This window comes from Vanessa tameamea, chromosome 15, assembly GCF_037043105.1.
Source record: "Vanessa tameamea isolate UH-Manoa-2023 chromosome 15, ilVanTame1 primary haplotype, whole genome shotgun sequence".
NCBI classification, from domain to species: domain Eukaryota; kingdom Metazoa; phylum Arthropoda; class Insecta; order Lepidoptera; family Nymphalidae; genus Vanessa; species Vanessa tameamea.
This window is the reverse complement of record NC_087323.1, coordinates 8,471,392-8,493,697: the sequence shown is the minus strand read 5'-3', so window position 1 is coordinate 8,493,697 and position 22,306 is coordinate 8,471,392. Positions and strand designations below refer to the sequence as shown.

The 22,306-nt window shown below is 30.7% G+C and overlaps 1 protein-coding gene across 2 annotated transcripts in view; it reads right to left on the bottom strand.

Annotated features, from left to right (window-relative positions):
- Positions 1-16,216, bottom strand: part of LOC113399651 (transmembrane protein 151B-like) — a 57,772-nt gene extending 41,556 nt beyond the window's left edge. For both annotated transcript variants that reach the window (XM_064217218.1, XM_026638829.2), the window contains exon 1: positions 15,871-16,216. In XM_064217218.1, the coding sequence (XP_064073288.1) occupies positions 15,871-15,921 (51 nt within the window). In that variant the 5' untranslated portion in view covers positions 15,922-16,216. The remainder of the gene's footprint in view (positions 1-15,870) is intronic.
- Between the last annotated feature and the right edge of the window lie 6,090 nt (positions 16,217-22,306).

Here is a 22,306-nt window from a genome sequence, read left to right as displayed (position 1 = left end):
CTGCTGGGTCATAATTATTAAATTATTGGCTTTTTCCAAGTCACGGCTTCGCCTGCGATAGAATGGAATAAGGTTTTACGAGTATAGTTATATATACGCTTCGCGCTTGAGACCAATATATTTACTTACACACGTACTGGTATGAGCGTACTCTTAATTATAATATAATCTTAAAGTAAAATCCTGTAACTCCCACTGCTGAGCTAAGGCCTCCTCCTTTGAGCGTGTTGGTAATACACATGTGGCAGAATTTCATTGAAATTAGACACATGCAGGTTTCCTCACGATGTTTCTTATGATATAATCTTATGTTATTATTAATAATTTCCACGAAAAAATCAAATGATCCATTCACTTATCCTAGGTGGGTCGTTTATCTAGTCTATAACTTAACCATTTACCTATTCTTAAGAATATAGTCCACTTATCAGCCTATCCACCCTCCTACACTACACTACACTGCATATAAATCCGTCTACCTTTACGCCCGTCCATCAATGTACTCATTCACTTATTTTCCCATCAACGCTTCCATCTAAAACCTACCTATAAAGTGGGGATTATGCATACAAAACAATTAGAGTTTATCGTATCGATAGAATTGTTAATTATTGACACTGATAAAATTACGTATTATCATGCTTTTACTAGTATTGTTATAACCTATAAAACTTATATTATTGTAATTAAAAGCTTAAAATCGATATCGTCAAACATTGTATAATATATCTGATATCGTACAATCAAAATGGTAATTTTATTTACAGTCGCTCAAATAAATTGAACTAAATTGTTTTCCTCATCTTTTATTATTCGCTGCGGCTTTGGCCCTTACATTGTAACCCTACGTTGTTTCCTATCAAGAGGCAAACGGGGCGATTCTAACAAATCGCATTTATTTATAAGTTTCCAAAATTAATTATAGTAATTTATGATTAAGTAAGATATGATTGAACGATGCGATCTCGTGTCACTGAAGTAAACTTTTACAAAATTTCTATTATCGCTTGTTCTTTAAAATTAGTTATCCTAATTTACGTTGTTGGTAGAATATTACTTAGCTGTTTGTCATTCTTTTTCATTCCATAGAAATAGATATTGAATCCTAAAACACTTATAAGATAATTCCTACAGAAAAGAGTTTTAAATTTTCAAGCAACAAGGCGTCGAGGAAATATAAATGTTCATATAAACTTTCAACTCATACTATTTTTAATTACGTCATATAAGGAACTTTAATTTGAATTTCATTTTTCAGGACCAAACGGGTTCAAATATGCTGTTGATTAGTCGGCTTCTTCTTTGATTTCTTATGCTTTATTGTACAAAAAGATCTCCAACGCGATTCTCTACCAGCCAACCCTAGGAAGTCACAATATGAAAAACCGTACCTTACTTATGTTATATACATATAGATGAATTAAATTTAGAAAAAAATAAACGAATACTTACTTAGTGATTACTTTCGTGATTTATAAAAAAATATATATATATGTACCGCATTATAAATATAAATATTAGTCATGATATTCGTGTTATTATCGTTTTATTCATGTAAGGCGCTATTAAGGTTGGTAGTCATAAATTACGACACACACGGTAATTACGGTTCGCCTCGTTTGACTGAAACGATGGCAACGTTCATTAATCCTTACCGGGGTATGAATATTATATATTAAACTACACGTCATTCAAACATGCATGTATGTACGTAACATTAGCATCAGCAAGCTTTTCTGTAGGAACTCAATCGCGTAACATCGCAGTCGAGTAACTTTAAAAACCGATTTAAGATAAAGATTAATAAGCAATTTTATGCGTGTATTTTTTAAATGGTCTAATTATTGTTCAATGTCAAAAATCTCCTTCGGACATTTACCTTCGTGCCTCGTGGCGTTATACTTTTTTTTTTTAATTATGCCACCTGTAGGTACGTTATGCTTAAGTAATAACGCTTAATGGGTATTAAAGAAAACTGTATTCATTCTTTTTCTTGTTACTTGATATTGGCTTTGTTTTAGGTTGTTATTTTTTTTAATACGTTAATAGACTAATGCTTTGCGGTTTTTATAAGTATATTATTTCAATAATTAGTAGTATACACTTTGTATTTGTTCTATATCTGTCTGTATATGCATTAGAAATTAATCTCTATTTAAATGTTCCCTTTTTTGAAAATTTATTCTCGATTGGAATAGGAAAGTTATTCCTTTAGTAAAGGCAATCTACATGCATTAAGAAGAAAACTATAAGATTTAAATTGTAAAGCTTGAATGTAAACATTTAATATTTCTTTTATATTATTATTCGATATATTGGCGTCCTTGTCCTGAACGGGCCACGGCTTCAATCAACGGAGATTTTCAGCTATTAATCTAAACACACAGATAACACTTTGATCTTTGCCAAAAGGCCGAGCAACTACTTTCTCAACGGAGATTTTTTTCACGCAGTGAATACTTTCAGAAAGGTACCCGGGCTCCTTGTGAACCAGTTTATGTGGGATTCCTACCCATTAGAACCATCGTCATCATACTGATGTAATGTATGCGCGGCCCCTCCCGTCGTTCGTGGCTCGGCAGAGTTCTCCTCAGGGGCGAAGGTGATATCGCACCTCCCCCTCCTCGCACTATGCGGATGGCCACTCTCCGCTTCGAACTTTGGATCTTAGTCCTACACCAGCGAACGCCTGATAGTCTTTGTGACCAAACGGGTGCCCCGTAGAGGGCCATCGACCGAACGACACCGACATAGCGACGACGAACTTCCTCCCTCGGTCCCCCGAGTTGCAATCTGTGCATAGCACCGGCTACCTTTCCCATCCAATCTGAACGGAGACTGTGCCAACTCTAGGAGATATTATACTGCACAACCATTAGAGAAATCAAAGGTGCTATTTTTATTTTTCTCTTACTCGCATGATTGGGCTGGCAATCTGTTACGACGGAAAAGAGTTCAATTCAAATAAGTTCAATGACCTACGGATTTAGTTTCTAACGTCTGGACAAGTGAACACTTCCTAACAAGCTGATAATAATGTATTGACAGAAAACCTTTTTAAAGCTTGACCCGAGATTTGAACTTACGACTTCATCTGCAGCCTAATAATCTAGCCACTAGATCAATTTATCTTCTATAAAAATAATCTAAAGATTGAATGATACTGTTTTATATCTCGAGATTTGATAAAAATAAGCAAAGAATGAACACAAATGAAACCTTTTTAATTTGCAAGTTATTAAAACTAGACATTTTCATTGCAGTCTTAATTTGTACAAATGGAATTATTTTTTGTTTATTTCTCTACCTTATAAAACACTTAAGTGATTTAGGGAGTCTACAGGAGACTGAATTAAGGCTCTCATTATAATCCTGTCAAGACGCTAGGGATTCGTGATGTTTTCATTTATTTTCAACGCAAAAAGGGATTATTACGTTTTGCTTTGTTTTAATTTCAACAAAGAGAATGTTTTACTTTTAGATATTAAGATAAAAGCTTATCCGTTACGAATTAATCTTAAATTATATGTTTATAATTTAGAAAATATAGAAAATATTAAGTAATAAAAATATTTTTATTCAAATAGGCTCATAAAGTTACATTGTTGAATTAAAAGTAAATCTACCGCCGGTTTGGAAAGAAGATTCTACCGAGAAGAACCGGCAAGAAACTCAGTTGTTTCTCTTATCCATCATTTTAATTACAGAATATGTCAGTAAAGTACAATTTAAATAAATCAATAAAGTCCACTATTTCGCGGTAGAATATCTGATGAGCAGGTGCTATCTACCCAGAGGGGCTCGCACAAAACCCACGCTTACTTAGTAAAGTTTTATTCTAACTAAACAACCGAACTAATATGTATCCGTATTTTGGTATAACTTTATAGTAAGTATAGTTGTTGTTATTACTGATTGCTATTATATAACCTGATGAAGATGAAAAACAAGATGAGAAAAGGGTAAGTACGTCGAGATGGTAATTTGAGACAGTAACCAGAGAAAGAATTTTCCTATGTCTACTAAATACATGGTTCAAATTTATTGATTATTTCACAGAATTTATTATTTTCCTTGCGTCAGATATTATAAAAATCATTTATTCTCTTCGCAGTATATTTAAAATACAGCCCTGTTTTAATAAGAATCACAAACTCTATAGAAGTCGGTGTGAAAACTAGGTTACTAAACGTAAAGGCTTTACAAAGATAATAAAATAATCTTAGCCTCGTATAGCAGTATGAATATATTATATGTGTAAAAAAGAAAATCCTTCCGCTCGTTATATTATTAGTTGCCTTTCATAATTTTTAATTTCCCATTCAAATAATATATTTATTTTTAAAATTTAGAATATTACTGCATTCTAACTAATGAGCGTATTGTAAAAATCTTGTAGGAAATTACACGATCATCAGAAAAAGCTATGCCATTATTTTGCGCTAAATCCAATTGTGTATTCATGGTATTTTTTTTTATTATTAGGTAAGCCAACATGATATACAAAGAATCTAGTTTTATATATAACTTTTACAGGCTAACTCATCATGTAATAACAAAAAAAAACAAAAAGAGACTACAGTGTCAACCAAGGAAGAAATCAATTACAAAACAAAACTATGTATATTTCAAATTATAAAAGTTAATAATACTTTCTATTTTTTTTAATGATATCACAAAAACAAACACATGAAACATTATATTTTTCGTGAAGTTCATCGAGGTTCTGTCGTAAAATATCAATCATCTTGAACGATATTTCCACTATATGTATGTTTTTTGTCTCACTCTAACTTACATAAAATTGGACTTGATCTAGAAGTGCCTATCCGAAAAGTATCACAAAAAACCATATAAAATATTATTGTATATTACTTAGATGAAATGCCAAATTACATTAATTATAATATACACTTGATATATTTAAAAGATAAACTAATTGCTGTTTTAATAATCGGTACTTAGGACATGCATTATTATTTAAAAAAAAACAAAACAAAGTCCAAATATATAGTTTTAATTGCGTACAAAGTACAAATTCTCTTCCAAACTTACTCCTCCAAAAAAATACTGTATTATCAAGTTACCTATACGATTTGTGGCGTATTTTACGTATCCGCTCTTGTTTGGCGATTTATATGCTCGTAAAAACTTTTAGTTACTCGTTTGTTTTGTTGTAAGTTTGCAAAAAGTTATAATTGTTTGTGGCATTCTATTGTTTTTATTTTTTTTATTTTATTCATTGTTGTATTTATGATAACGTGCCTCAAGTCCCATGTAGTCTTGGTTTAGTCTAATAAAATAACTATTTCGTAATTCGTATTTCGTTTTCATATAATTTTAACAAATAATATGAAAACAATCGCAACCCGACTTGACTTGATTGATGATGAATTGGTATATAATAAAGTATAATAGTTAAATTTTAGGATTAGATTGGAGTTCATTATTCCTGATGACACGTTTTTAAATATGAACGCCGTTGTCCTTGTATTCTATAGTCAACAATTCTATTGTGAACAATCCATATAGTATAATATATTCGGACAAATTAACCTAAACCAGATAGCCCGCAAACGCGAAGACGAAATCCAAATTCATTACATTCCTTACAATCTTAGTCGTAAAGGTTGTGAAACTTAGCCACTATTTCAATTGTGTTCCCTTTTTAATGACGTCTTTAGTGAAAGGGCCGACCATATAGGATCTTTAGGTCTCTTTAGACGGACGTAAATCCAGAACCCTTAAGTTTCAGTACATGTTTTGTAAAATGATGTTTTGTTTTTATCTGCGAAAAACATAAAAAATCGGACACATTTTATGAACTAAAAAATGAATTTACACTCATAATTTATTTCGTCATAGTTTTTTTTTATTTTATATATTCAAATTTATTTTTATAGAATGTAAAATATTTATTAACATAAGAATTGATAACATTAAGTGCTTAAATATATATACAAATATATTAAAAATAGTTATTGTATAAATCTTGACCGCGTGGAATGGTGGCAAGAATGCTAGCAGCATTTCAATCTAGCCTCAAGCATAATGCTCCCTAATAGTTTCAATCATAATAATTTGTAATATAAACTAGGGAATGTCACAAGATTTCACGATTATATAAATATACTCTTATATAATAAATAGTTAGCTGAATAATCAGGTAGGCGTCAATTTAGATTTTAAAAAAATGTGTGTCACCTGACGTAAACTTTATCATATTATTTTTTTAATATATATTACACTCAAAACTTTTTTGCAATCGAGTTTCATAATCTTTATTAAGACTGTAATTATAATAATTGTAAAAATTATGAGTGTTTTTTAGTGAACCGAATCAGCCCCATGAGTAGATAAGGGTTATAAAATACTTCTAGTTGCTTGAACGTGATTGAAATACAAGCTCTCAAAAAGAAACATTTCATTTTTAATATAATATGTAAAAAATGTTATTAATAATTCAGTATTTATTATATTATTAAATATCTTTGCGTAAAAAATGTACGTACATTTATGAAAGCCGTTTTAATTGTACAACACTATAAATCATTTAATAATGATTAAACCGCAATTGGAAATTTATCAATAGTGGGCAAATTCCCAATGACACCAGATTCATTTTATAATAAGCCAAATTACACGCGAACAGTTTCCTATTTAAATTCATTTATAATTAATTGTAAGTTCCATTTGTTTCATTTTATGATTAATAGTTATGTATATTTCTGTTCAAACAACATAAACTCTTATTTTATAGTCAATAGTAATAAAAAATGTAATCACATGCCAGTTAAAATAAAAAATGTATCTTTGTATGTTTGTAAATTTCCCACTGCTGGGCTAAAGGCCTCCTCTTCCTTTGAGAAGGTTTTGGAGCATATTCCACCACGCTGCTCGAATGCGGGTTGGTGGAATACACATGTGGCAGAATTTCGTTGAAATTAGACACATGCAGGTTTCCTCACGATGTTTTCCTTCACCGCCGAGCACGAGATGAATTATAAACACAAATTAAGCACATGAAAATTCAGTGGTGCCTGCCTGGGTTTGAACCCGAAATCATCGGTTAAGATGCACGCGTTCTAACCACTGGGCCATCTCGCCTCGTGCTAATGTATGTATGTTTGTAGTCTATTCATCATTAAACCATCCCATTGTAATGAGACTATCTTGTATCCGATTGTGATGTAGCAAGCAAAAGCGATCCTGTGATATTTCCAAAGACACGAAGTAGGTACTGCTGCTTTTTCAGTGGGTATTCCGACACTCTTCGCCGTTGAGCCGTAATACCCCTACATGTCACATGAAGTGAAAACGGGTTTACGCAATGAGGACAAAAAAATGCAATATATAATACTTTAAGATATTTTTTACTCAAAAATAAATACCTTTTCACATATTTGAGCACTAATATAATTTAAGCATTTTCTTTCATCACTTCGACTTGCACAAAAGGATGCATCGTAAGACAACTTCGATAAAACTGAACATCCATATATGTTTAAATGACGATAGTGAAGTAAAATCTATTCAATTATTTAATCTGGCGATGATTGTACATAGCTCTGAAATTAAAATGGAGTAGGTATAATAAGTTCTCATCTTGCTACGCTCTTCATTGAACAAATAAATGGGTGATGGATTAAGTTCCTTTTACCTTTTAATAGAACAGCTCGCTACTATTTTATCGATCCTTTCTCCAACGTATATTTTGTATTACTGTTAACGTATTATCAGCAATTTTATTGCTTAGCGTAAATAGAATTAGTAAATAATAAAAAAAAATATCATGTATCATAACCATCGAATATTTCATCCGAGTGGAAGCGACGATGTTCTTGTTTCATCAGCACTTTAAAGTTTTCGTGTTCATCCAATGCGAATGTGTGCGGGCATGCATGAGCCGAACTATTGTTCTAGCTCGCCTATTGGAAAATGCTCGCTTCGTTTATTTGTGACATCATAGAATGATACAGGGCATATGGTAGTTTGATAACAATATTTTAAATTAGGTTTTTATAATATTTATATGTAACTTGTATTTTCTTGGTAGCTGGGCCTTGCTCGAATCCGTCTGGGTAAGAACCAACCACTCATTACTTATCCTACCGGGAACATAACATCTTAGTTTTCGAGATTTAGTAAGGAATGATTAATATATTTTACAGCGCCCATTCAATGAGCGGTGTTGCTCGCTTGCCATCAGTTACCATTATTTAAATATATCGATAATCTATTTTAATATTTGTACATTGAACACGAGGTAAAAAAATAATTATAAGAAATAAAAAGTAAAAAAATCTTTACCATAGTTATCGACCTTTGGCATTAACCGAATTAAAAAAATAGATTTTAATCAATAATAATAAATATCCCATGCAAATAATAGCTATTCAATATAGATTGATCTCTACTAATTCGAAAAACGACAAAGTGAGTTTGTTGAATTTTCCTTCTATCGCGTAGCAACGAATCAACATGAATATCTTGCATGATATAGTTTATATTTTGCTTTTGATTTGATTTTGATCCCGGAAAATTAATGAAATGAAAACTGCTAGTTACAATTATTAGAGTACATTTATAATGAACTTAGATTGTCCAGTGGTTAGAACACTTGCACCATAAACGATGATTGCGGGTTAAAACCCGGGCTTACATCGCTGAATTTTCATATGCATATTTTTTTATAATTCCCCTCGTGTGAACGAACAAAGATGTTATATACTTATTTTGTAAAGTATCTGTAGAATCGCTATGTTTGTAAAAGACTTTGTTTTAAAAATATGAACTGTTGTTAGTTGTTTTATAGATAGAAAGGTGCAATCAATTGGATTCGATTTTCTACCCTATTCATTAGATCCTATGAATGAAGTTACTTTGAATGTGAACGTTTTAATTAAAGAGTTTTTTTTTTATTAATTATGTTATATTATTCTTTGCTATTGTTTGCACCGAGTTGACTCGTCGTTTTGACGAAAATTTATATCTTTGTTTAATATTTAATAAATAAATAAAAGTAAAGCAAATTTTGATATTTCAATGTGCAAGGTTAATTCCCAGTAATAATGATAATATAGATACGGATCATTTTTGGGATTTCAATATTCTCTGATAAGTTATTTTGAAGCAAAACTGGCATACAAAATACCTACATGAATGTTTAATATATGTAATTAATATGTTATATATATATAATAAGTAGAGTTTCTCCTAATATCATTTTTTTATTTTTCAATTAAACAATGGTCGCTTGACGTCACTCCTACCTTAGTGAGACAAATGAAAACAAAATGGCGTCATGAACGAATCGCAGAGTGCAAACTACTTTTGTATATTACAAATTGTAAAGACTATGCATCATTTCATGTAAGTAATAAATACATATCTCATTTTTAACTATTTAGTAATTTTCATAAAAATGTTTGTAATCAAAAATAGAAACATATTTATTTCTACTTCTACTTATTTATTAAATAATAATTGTAGAAGGAAAGTAATTAGAAAAGATTGATCTCTCGCTTTTTTGAACAATTTATTTGGAAGTAACAAACAACCAAGTTCTTTTTAATTATACTTTGCCCTTCTCTTTTGCAATATTATATAATATAAACATGTATCTATATTTCATTTCTAAGTATACCACGGTACATTGTAATCTTAAGGTTCATGAGGTACTTACGTTATGTCCTCCTTGATATTCGTTAAGGCGAACCTTTATTAACTGTGGCGGGAGCGAAGCTGGCTGACAAAACCAAATTTATGATAGGGATCTGTTGCAAGGCAAAATGCAATTCAAAGCGAGGCATAGGTATACGTATACGTTTGGAATAGTTATTTTTACGATAGAATTTGATTTCTAATTCGAATTATTTTGTGATATTATTTATAATAAGATCGAATAGCGGTCTGTGTTGTCTAACTCTACCAAATTGAAGAAATCTTGCAATAACAGTAACGCAAAATCTGACCCCCAAGTCTTTACCTCAACTGAACAAACTGAACAAATACTAGCTACGAACGGGAACCTTTTAACCGCCTCTACTGACCGACCATTTAAAATATAACTTGTTATAAATAATTATAAAAATGCAATCTGCAGTAGAAATCTTTCTTTTCTCTTTAAAAGTTCGAAGATCAAGAGGATTCGATAGATGTTTCAAATTATTTCGCAAGCTACGGTAATTGCTTAGCATATTTTGACGACCTCCGTGGTCGAGTAGTGTGTACACCGGTTTTCATGGGTACGCCACTCCGAGGTCCCGGGTTCGATTCCCGGCCGAGTCGATGTAGAAAAAGTTCATTAGTTTTCTATTTTGTCTCGGGTCTGGGTGTTTGTGGTACCGTCGTTACTTCTGATCTTCCATAACACAAGTGCTTTAGCTACTTACAATGGGATCAGAGTAATGTATGTGATGTTGTCCAATATTTATTTATATTTATTTATTTATTTATATATTTATATTTATTTATTTATAAGACAAGTTATTTTCTTCTCGATCATTATCAGTTATCATCCACGACACGGCTTGCTGACATAGGTACACATGTATGTGTTACCCACGCACTAATCTCTATTCAAATCCTACTTGGATTGTGCTTTTGACGTTTGGTGTTTAACTAAAATCTTAACAAACAAATTTTGACTATCTTAATTAAAATTTTAAATATTTCATGCGTGCGTTATAATTTTTTTAACGAGATTTTTGTTTCTCTGAATAACATATGAAATCGAAACGGGTAATAAAATGGATAAATAATATTCATAAAACGGAAAAAATATATATAAAGATTTCACTAACCGAATATATTTACAATAATATATTATTTTTTAATTAAGGAAAAAAAAAACAAAAACACCTATATCATCTGTTTTTACCATAGCCAACCTTTATTTACTGCCAGTATAATGTATCTACTTTGATGTATAAAGGCAAGCGTTTTGTTGTAAGAAAACCCCCATTTATTTTATGCCTTTTTTATCTTTAATGTTATTCCTTTTTCCTGTTCGAGGGATCGCTTTAATATTTTTTTGTAGCGAAAAACAAAATATATCGCTCTGAAAACGCAAACAATAACACGTACACTATCAATAAAAAGAAAAAAGGAAGATAAAAAAATGTATTATTCAATTCTACAGTGAAATAGTTATAAAAAAATAGTTGTTGGCAAACAGTTCTTTACAGCTATTAATGAAACAATTTCAACTATATCGCCATAATGCTGTTGTCTTAACGGCCGCCATATTACTTTTTTATTGGCATCAATAAATAACTTACACTTTTATAAGAATCACAAAATGACAATTTTGAAGCATTGCTTTTACTTGCACCTCTGTCAAAGAAAAATAAAAAAATACCTTCTAGACTACGTAGTGTCTTTTTTTTATTCGTTTATTTTGCTGTAGTCGTTGCGCTTTGATCCTATAAATATGATATATTTTGTGGCCAATATCCATCCAATAACGTTGGATAAACATTAAACCGTGCTAGGCTTTAAACTTTTGAATAAATAAATATTAACACAGAAAGCTGAACATATTAGGCTGAAGTTTAATATAATAAAAACATGTTTACGAATATTAAATATTCAGTACATATCAACTTTATTGTTGTGGAAATTTCGCTGGTAGCTGGCAAATTTAATTTGGCCATAAAAAGTTTTTAGGATCCCCGCATAGACGAAACGCAAGTATTACAAACTTCACCACTCGACTCCGCACCCGACCGTACCTTAGTTAGCGCGTTAATATTACAGGGGCTGAAGCCGACAGCGTGGGTGATGACGACCACAGCATAATATTTTTATTACATAACCAACTCTGTATTATATACAATAAGGTCTAAGTTTCATTCGCATGTTAACTGTTTGTGCGTAGGTAAAAAGGCACAAAGGTCTTGAGTATTACTTTTATTTTTACAAGGTGCTTGGAGAGGATTTTTCGTCCAGCATTATTCTCCTTAAATTCTGTTTTATGTTGCATAAAGAGAGACATATTTTTTATCGCTTTTTTAATACATTTATTATGATGTCCTTAACTTATGTAAGTATGCCAATATAATGGAAGATCATAACTCATTTACATGCTTTAAGGTTTTATTGAAGCAAGCCTGTTTTTTTAATTCATTAATGTCCTGATCGGTGCTTAGGTGAAGCAATTTTTTTATTTCTTTAATATCAACATAAAATAGTGAGATTATCTAAAAATAATTGGAATATAAGTATTTGTGCAAACAATTGAAGCGTTTGTATTTATTGGAGTTACTCACGCAAATGTGTTTGTTTCAATCTATTCGGATTTCTGTAAAAGTGTCTTCTTACGAACGATATTTTTTTTAGAATTGAGTTAAATGACTTTTATCGGTTCATCAGGTTAGATTATTTTCTTTTCCGAACTTGTGGTTATTTTTTATTTGACAATTTTTTATATTCAATATAGAACACATTACAGTAACAGTCACTGTTACTGTTACTGTAATGTGTTCTATATTGGATATAGAAAATTGATTTCATTTGATTTAATTAGAATAATTAAAGTCAAACCAGCTCAGGGGTATAATCTGCTTATAATAGTATTGTAAGCATTTTTTTAATGAAAAATTAAGGAATATCATTAACATGTGCTATGCACAAAAATAAAAACTATGTTCAATTGACTTTTTAGCACACCTAGACAAAATAGGTTTTTAATAATAACCAAAATTTTCATAGACAAGCATCAATGATTTTTAACAATGAGGTTTTACATGAAATTCGATATTATAATGTTGTGTAACATCAATGCTTATTCTTATTGGAGTCCTTACAGCCGTCTATTGACATTTGGAGCAAATCCAAGAACAATTAAGAATGAAAGGTAACCCGAGATACAGATCCACATATCTGTAGATGAATTACAATAAAAAAATACGGCCACATAAGGACTACAGGTACCGAGTATTCTATATCGCGATCAATCCAACACGATAGGAGAGAGTCCTGGCGCAGGGTCAATGGCTTTATATTCTTTCCGAGGCACGAAAGTTTGCATTGAGTGTAAACACGGACAACTTTCAAACTCCGGGTGGGTACTAAGATTTTTTTGACAGAAAAACCAATACTTTTTTTAATAGTCCAGTATTCAAAAGCCGGGTCTCAAAAGATAAGTACGAAACCCACGAGGCAGGCAATACTCTCTGTTACACCATCTCATTATTCATTTCAGATAAGAAAAATAAGACAGGTCAAAGTTTGTTCAATTAATCAATAAATTTTATAGACACCCCTTAAAAATAAGGCAATTTCATATTTCATAACAAGGTTGCTTCTTAAACAGAAAGTTTATGTTGTTCGTTCAAAATAAGTTTCAGAAATTAGATAGACTTCTAGCAGCGTGTGCAAGGAATCTACCGCCAATTTATCTTATCTCCTGTAAAAAAACCTCCTCTCTTCTTTAAGAATAGATATTATATCACCACCCTGCTCACCACGGTGAAGGTAGACGTAGACGTGACGTGCTTCAGGTTTCCCTTGGCTGAACACAAAATGAATTATAAATATAATTTCTCAAAGTGGCACGTAAGCCAATAAATGCAATTTTTACACTCGCAACAGATACCTATGCTAAAAGAGTAATCCAGTTTCAAAATCTGGAAAATTGTAAAATCGGAATCCGGATCCGGATTTTAGAAATGAATTACTTTTTTCGTACAGGTTCATCCGCTACGCCTGTAAAAATTGCATTTCTGGGCGTCGAGTCACTGTACCTTTTATGCGGATTTTTTAAAATTATTAATAAAATAAATTATATGTTCATTATATTACGACGAGTCGGTTTAAATTAGGATTAGAATCGAAATCGTATTTTATTCTTAAGATACGAGGCAAAAGAACCTCTCGACAAACATATAATACTATACAATCATTTCATTCAATATGATGTGAAATCAAGGAGGCGAATGATTTATTTTCAAGGTGTGCTATAATTTATTAACTTAGTAATTGTGTAATAAGATTTTGTACGCAAACGTTCCTTTAAAATTAAGTGCCGTTCGTACGCTTTCTCGGGTCCTGTTGTAAAATCGTATATTCTCGTAACGCGCTACAAAAGAATTACTGATTCTATGCAGTCGAGTACAGTACATAAAAGGCACACAATTCGAACAAATTAAAAAGATACGCATGGCGTAAATTATTATCTACTAATTTTTATATATTACTAAATAACGGTGATTCATTTAGACCAGTTTTTCAAAGTACTAAACTCTAAACTCCTCGTGATAGATGTTATACTCATATCTTATTATTATTAATTATTGCTTGACAATTCATCATGATTATACACGTGACATTGGCAAAATATTTTGTGCTCAACTAGTACAGATAATTAATCACCAGAAAAGGAAATAATATATATTTAATAACAAGTCCACATTTGTAACGACGTCTTAAAACATTCAGTTGTTTTACAAAAATCAAAATCGTTCTGTAATAAATATTTTTCGAGTACTTCGAGCACATGGTGTGCATCGTTGACGGAGACTTATTCTATTAGGGCAATACCATCCGTAAATTAGAATCTTAGTGTACGTTTTTGGATAATACGTAAACGAATCACACATCACCCGAAACAATGGCTCTATTGAGAAATCATTGGTGAGCAGATAATTTCGCGTTTTGAACCTACACGTAGCCTTAATATAAATTTAATATTTTCAAAAATTAAATATCGGTGATTATTCTTTCAGGTCGTAATATACAATACACCATCAAATTACATTTTATGTGTATTATTTAGAATTAAAAAATATATCTAAGATTATACCTATATCTTTATCAGAGTAATTTTCATTTAGTTCATACTTTATACGTGTAGTGTTATTATCACAAATACGTAGTCGAATGTCATTATGGTTTTATTGATTTATTAAATATTTTATGAACTGATGTCTGTTCGGCGACAGTTAATCTATATTCCAAGAATCGTAAATTCGATTTCTGCTCAGGACAGTTATTTTTTGTAGGTAAACAAATTAAATGGAAATCGTCGTAGGACATTAGTCATCCTGTCTAAGAGTACAAAAATAACAGTGAGTTTTTGAAATAACCTGAAATAATAAATATAAACAATAATTTGTTTGTAATTTTAAGTTAATCTCCGAAACGAATAATCCAATTCCAAAAATGTTTTCACTGGTAGGAAGCTACTTTATTGTTACTTTATTGGAGTGCTATAGGAGTTATAAATTATATTTATATCATTTTTTTTTTATTAATAAATTGTAACCGTGCGACGCCGGGGTGGATCGTTAAAGTAGAAGTAAAGTTAAGCCCATAAACATTCTTTCCCTCCTCTTGAGAAGGTTTGGAACAGATTACATGCATGTTTCAGAATCACCATTTGCACGCTTTCTGAAGATGTTTTCCTTTGCGCCAAGCAGGAGATGAATTAAAAACCCAAAATAAGAACATACAAATTCGGGGTCCGAGGGTTTGTACCCACAATTCTGTTAAGATGCACGTGTTCCTGTCGCTGAACTATCTTACCACATTTATGAGTAGTGTCAACAATTTACCTGCTTAATTTTTTTGCAGCTGAAATATGTGTGTAAATTAAAATTAATAAGTATTCAAGATTTTTATAAACTAAACGATCACGGTAACATTATTATAAATGTTTTGAAGTTAAACTGACTAAAGAAAGTGAGTTTTTTTTTTTTTACGTATTGAAAATTATGCTAATACAATCCTAAAATCGCAGCATCAGCTTAATGTATTAAAATATTAACTCCACCGAGTACTGCAGATGTAGTTTATGTAACAGCGGGCTCTTGGACCGGACCCAAAACTTAATACACCTGCTTACATAATCATAGCGCGAAATCTCACCAAATCCTCGTCATCGTCGGAGAAAATGTTGTTACGCTCCTGTGACGTCATGGCTGTGAGAACACACACAATAAATGTACGGAAAAAAGCCTCATGGCTCACTAACACAGCACACTGTGGACCATCACAGAATAACACAACAACTGCATCCAAAGTCGACCGTTTAAACTTACGCGTCCTGTTTGAAACATTGCAACTAATAATAAATTAATTTATTTTTTAATTCAAAAAAGTATGTACCTATATTTTTTAATTCATAAAGTTTTTTTTTTAAATATATTTTATTGATAAAATTTAAAATAACATCGAGGGACTTCAAAGCGCATCGAATAATATGTCCGTACTGAATGAAATGCGGGAGCTTACTGCGGAGGGCGGGCAGAAGTACTGCGGCGTCTGGTAACTATAGCAACGCATAGGTCTTACTTTGACTGATAGAACCCTCCTCTATTATAATTTTATCCTTATACAAAATTTAGATAAATAGAAATTGAAAACTTTATAAACGTATATACTTTCATTTTTTCAACAAAAACTTGTAGTAAAAAGTAATTAAAACATTCGATATTTACAAGTGTGATCCTTTGAATATTAAATGTTTGTAACATTGTAAGTAGTCAGCAAATTTTTACTATAAAAATACCTGAATACTAAATTTTTAATACTGACTTTTTACTTTTATTTATAAATAGAAGTTTAGACATAAATTTCTATTTGTATATCTTTAATATTGACGATCTTCCTTACAAATTGACTCCTGAGCTACAGTTTTGCCCGCTTAGAGAATGATTTTTCAAAAATCCTTCCTTTATGCTCGATAAAGCCAATGGATGTAGTCAGGTGGTCAGTGTCAGAGTTTTATACAGAAAATATTTTCTGTTTATATAAATACATTTAATCATTTATATATTTTCTTTTCAACTAATCAAAATGTATGTGTAATTTATATATAAGATTATTTTTTATTGTTTATTGTAACACTTTAAGTTGTTGTCACCATGTGTACAAGTTATATTACGAGTAGTTTACGAAAAATAAGTCCGAATCTCGTTAAAATCGTGACTGCTACGGATACAGTATGTAAAAATACATACAATCAATAGTAAAATTAAGATAAAGAAAATGTCTTGTAAAATTAGATAAGTATATTTATTTTTCACATATATTTTTTACATACAAGTAATGCTTAATCCTTTTATACATGATCAAAATATTAAAATCCAAATGCCACGCTAACGCTGGTCTGCTCGTATTAAAATATAGAAAACACAGAAGCACTTTGCTTATACAGATTTTTTTTATAAAAAAAGAATGAAAAAAATAAGAAATTTCATTTGTATCATAAAAATGGTAAAAGAACATCCTTTGTCCGGGAAAACATTTCATAATTCAACACTGAAACGCGCCGCGTTTGTGCGGATACAAAAAAATGTTACGGAAAGTCGAGTTTATCAAGAGTAAGAGAAACTTGGGTTAATTTTTTACCTTTTAGCATTAATCATAAAATTTAAAGAAATAAAACGCTTAATTTTATGGATTGAATTTACTTCAGCAACGAAAAACAAGAATTAACTCTTTTTATTGTTTGTATAAAAGCAATAATTTTATCAAAATAGATTTCAGTCAAAAGAGGTTTCCATCACAACAATACTCGATACAATAATTTACATTTGTTCCACTCAGCATAACCATTAGATGGCATGAACAGTAGAGTAATAATAAACAGAATTAAGGTTCTCTTTAGACAATATTACAGACAATATTTAGTAAAAGGAGGCTTAAAAGAAGACAAAAGAAAGGATCTAAAAATAAATCTCGTCGGAATAACAAATTAGAGGTATTACAGTCGAGGTGGAATCCCATAACGTTAATGCTCAAATGCTCGTGTCTCGTAGCATTAATCTGCTAGCTTCGTAAGGGTTGCCTCTGTATTCAAATATTCGTATTAATACTATAAATGCGAAAATGAGTTTGTTTATTTGTTTGTTCGTTATGCTTTCACGTCTTAACTAATAAATTAATTGGTGATATGGCGGAAATTGGTGAATGATAAGTCTCGGTGATGATTGTCTTTGAATTTGTGTTAAGTTTAATGTATGTTCATTAATTGAATCATCATTGATCTGACTAACTTTACCTTTATAAACTTCATTTTTAGCTTTCAAAGATTTTTGAGAAATAATTGTGATCTTATCAATGGTTTTCGCAAATATTTATGGCAAAATTATATTTGCTCAGCTGGAATCCTTATTTTCTCCCAAGGAGAATATTTTTGGAGTTAATTCCACACCACTATTTCAATGTATTCGAGACTGAAATAGCGTTGTGGTATTTGTAGAATAAATTAATACGGCTATTTCAATGCCGAATACTCCAAACCTTTGGAAAAGGGGACTTAGCCTAGTAATAGGACACTTGTAGGCTGCAAATTTTCCAATTTTTTATTTTATCATAGTAGCAACCCCGATAGAGTAGCTGCTAGTTCAGACTAAGCTATCTGCTTTTTTGAATTATGTTATTGTTTTTCTCTGACCAACATTAAAAAGTGCCAAAATGACAAGATTATTTTTATGTATACTTGTAAGGACTACTTTATACTCATTTAATTTAAAAAATACTGAAAATCCTTAGTATATGTGGAAAACAATGTTTGTTAGTTTGTTACAGGATCATAGACAAGCTAAATAGTGTGTTGAACACATTCTCGCGCAAAAAATAATATTGTCAGAAATATTAATCACTGTTATGATTTTATGAATTAATAAAAATTATTTCATTAAATGATTTCGTGTAACTTTGGAATACCAACATTTTATTACTTTACGTCTGAACTACATCCTACAAAATATATTAAATTATTTTTTGTAAGTATTTTATTTTATTTATAACGAAATAACACATAAATAGAGCATTGGTTTACAGTTAATGTTTTTTTATCCCAAAACACTTTATAGCTATTACAAATACAAAATTAAACGGTAGTTTTATTGTAGCTGATTTAAGATATCTACTATTTCGTACCGTGAATTTATCGATACAAGCGAGCATCGATTGAGACTCAAAGGCCGCACGACCTTTGTAGTCGCTTGTTTGCACTAACTGTCCTTTAACCTGCAATATAATTTATGAGGGTTCTGTAGATAAAATAGGAAACATTTTCATTATATCCTGACACTTTGACTCCTAAATATTTTATTTTTGCTGACATACATGAATTATTTTTATGCATACAAGCTTCGACCTGCGGCTGCAGCTACCTAATTTTTGGCTGTGTTTGTTCTCACATTAGTCATCTCTCGCACACTGAGACATCTTGTGATCACGTATATTAATGCACACCGATAATTTAACGTGGAGGGACGCGCCTTCATCAGTGAATAGGTCTATAACAACTTTAATATTACTAATAGAAGTAAGATTACTCGATCTTATGAGCTAATTAAATCGCGACCACGGCTGATGCATTAAAACATTATGAAGGCTTTTTATATACAAATTTGGGGACTATTTATATATATGTAATTAAATTAAAAACTATATTATTTCAAATCCACGTTCCTTTAGGTACAATTTTTTTTTATATGAGCTATTCTGTCTTTTATTATGACGAAAATTGCAGAGCTTTATCTTTGTGTTGGTAAAACTGGAGCGGCTTTTATGTATAGAAAAGCCAAATGCCTGTAAAATACTTTCAAAAGACGATGACTTGCCCTCCAGGCTCTAATGTTAACTTTGATGTTGTTTGAACTGTAGAAATTAATCGGTCTTTGTGACCAACAACTATAATAAAACATAAATAACTTACGCTAGTTTCTCATTAAATAAAGATAAATTACATTAGGTAAATTAATAACCAATAATAAATATGCAAACAAAGGTATATTGTAAATTCAATAAAAACAATTATAATAAATTTGATGCTTGCGAAGGTTTTTATAGCCGTAAATAAAATTTTATATGATGAGATGCGGATAGTGCAAGCAAGACACCATTTATAAATCTTTACTATGTATATAATGGTAACTCTCGTGGCGAATAAAGACGTCTTAGACAAAAAGCCCACGTATTACACGATTAATACATTTTGATCATTTAATACTATGTATAATATATACTTTATATATCTTTTTTTGTATAAGACATTATTATACATTTAACATTTAAATAAATATAAAGCATTAACATCATTTCCATAGCTACACTACGTCTTTTTTTCTTTTAATACGGACATTGCAAATACTAAAACGCATATTACAGTATTTAGTGAACACGTCGCATCAAGTGATATCACGTGTCTCTATAGAAGTTAAGCGACCTCTCCTTTTATTTTGAAGCTGCTAGATGAATCAAAGCCATACCAGGTCTGAGGAATAAAGTAAGTACTCTACCGTGCTACGTCTTAAGTCAGAATTATCATGAATCAGCATATAGTGTCACTGGATTATAAATATATATATAATAACTATATAAATATATATGTAATATTGTATTATAATATTAAGTATGTAATCGTACATTATAAGCATGTAATATATACCACGCTCGCTTAGTTACTTATTTAGTCTAAAACTTCCATTTCGGGATTTATAAATAAATATAATAGGCTCCTCAATTATAATTCATTTATTCAACATAATTATACAAAAATCATTCAATTACTTTATATTTATATATATGGATATTTCCAAGAAGGGATGGCGTACGTTAATAGTAATATATTCGTAGCATTCTATGCTGGCCCCGTCTCATTTCAGGGAAACAATGTTAAGGGTCGTAGCCGCAACGGAAAATGATCAACCGAACAAGCGGCGCAAATATTCGTCTCTATATCCAAATCACATCTTTGTGCCGTTTGCAATGGAAATACTTGAAGCTTGGATTGATGGTTTATTGGTTTCATAAAACATTGACGCAGCCGGTGATTTTTTTAGGGTTGGAATTACAATGACGGGAGTCCCCGTTGCTAGCATTACTGTCATTACTCCACGTGAACAGGGTTAGCAAAGTAGCTGTTGGTAATAATTTTGATCTGTATATGCTTATTGTAGTCTCTTCAACAATATGTATCTTTTAAATTCTACTCTAATCATAATACAAAGAATTTTGAACTTTGCTCATAGTAATTTTGGATTTCAACGTTTCAAGACTAATAGACTAAAGTACTCGTTATGAAGCTAATAAGAAAGACGCTTATTGCTACGAACATAAATAGTAAGTGAATATATCATACGGAACACATAATTTTCTGAATTTCAATAAACCCCAAAGAGTCTTCTTAATTAATTGAAATAAGGGGCTTTCAGACAACATTTAAATATTAATATAGAAAAAAAACATTTATAATTTAAAGCATAAATATTGCGCACTGAAAGTAATGAGATATGTACTTCAAAATACATTAGAAGAAAATGACTAAAAGGCTCTGAATGGCTAGGTACTTTGAATTTTATTACTTACTACTCGTCCCGACTTCGCACGGGTAAAAAGGTTGGAAATAAAACGTTATTAAATTCCGAGCATACATTTTTTTTTGAATTGTCACCATCTCAGGCATACGCAGAATAATTCACCCAAGTTCCATCACAATCGGATCGATGATTTTGATAGCATAAAAGATATTCGTACAAAAAAACATTTTTATTTAAAAATTAATAGAATATAAGGATCTGCGGACAATCCCGTGTCGTTTCATAGCGTTGCATCCAGTAGTTTTTGCGTGATTTATGTACAAAGAAAAAAAATTATACATATATAGTTATTTTAGTTTATTCGTATTAACAAAATAAAAATGAGAAATAGCATTATATACATTTATTTAATCTCCATGAATTATTAAAACTAATACTAATTTATTTTTAATATCTATATGAAGAACAATAAAGTATCGCAAGGATGTAGGAGATATTGCTTACTCGAATGTCTAGAATGGTTTTATATGAGAGGACGGAGGCGCCGCGACGCCGCGTCATTCTGGCGTCTTCAAAACAGAGCTTTCGTTGTTCGTGAAAAACTATCTGGCACGCGTTCAGAATATTGTACTTGTACTATATTTTCAAGGACAATTTAGTGAAAATTGCGTCATTTATATAATATTAATATTTTTAAATTTAATTTAAACATTAGTCATAACCATTTTTTACATATTTTTTAAAGTATTTAATTTAAATAATTACATTGTACATATTGATGAAAGTTTTTTTAGTCTCTTAAAGTACAATTTAGATACTAAGAGACTTAAAATAAACACATTAACATGACCTAACGTTAACATTTACGCTATGTTAAGTAATTAAATTTCAAAACAGATTAAATAGATTTTTTATTAGAAATAAACAAAAAAAATTTTCTCTTACTCTATGACTTTGTATACTTTGTTTTTATTACGTCTGTATAAAATGATAACAATAAAATAAAAATTAAATTATATTAAAAAATA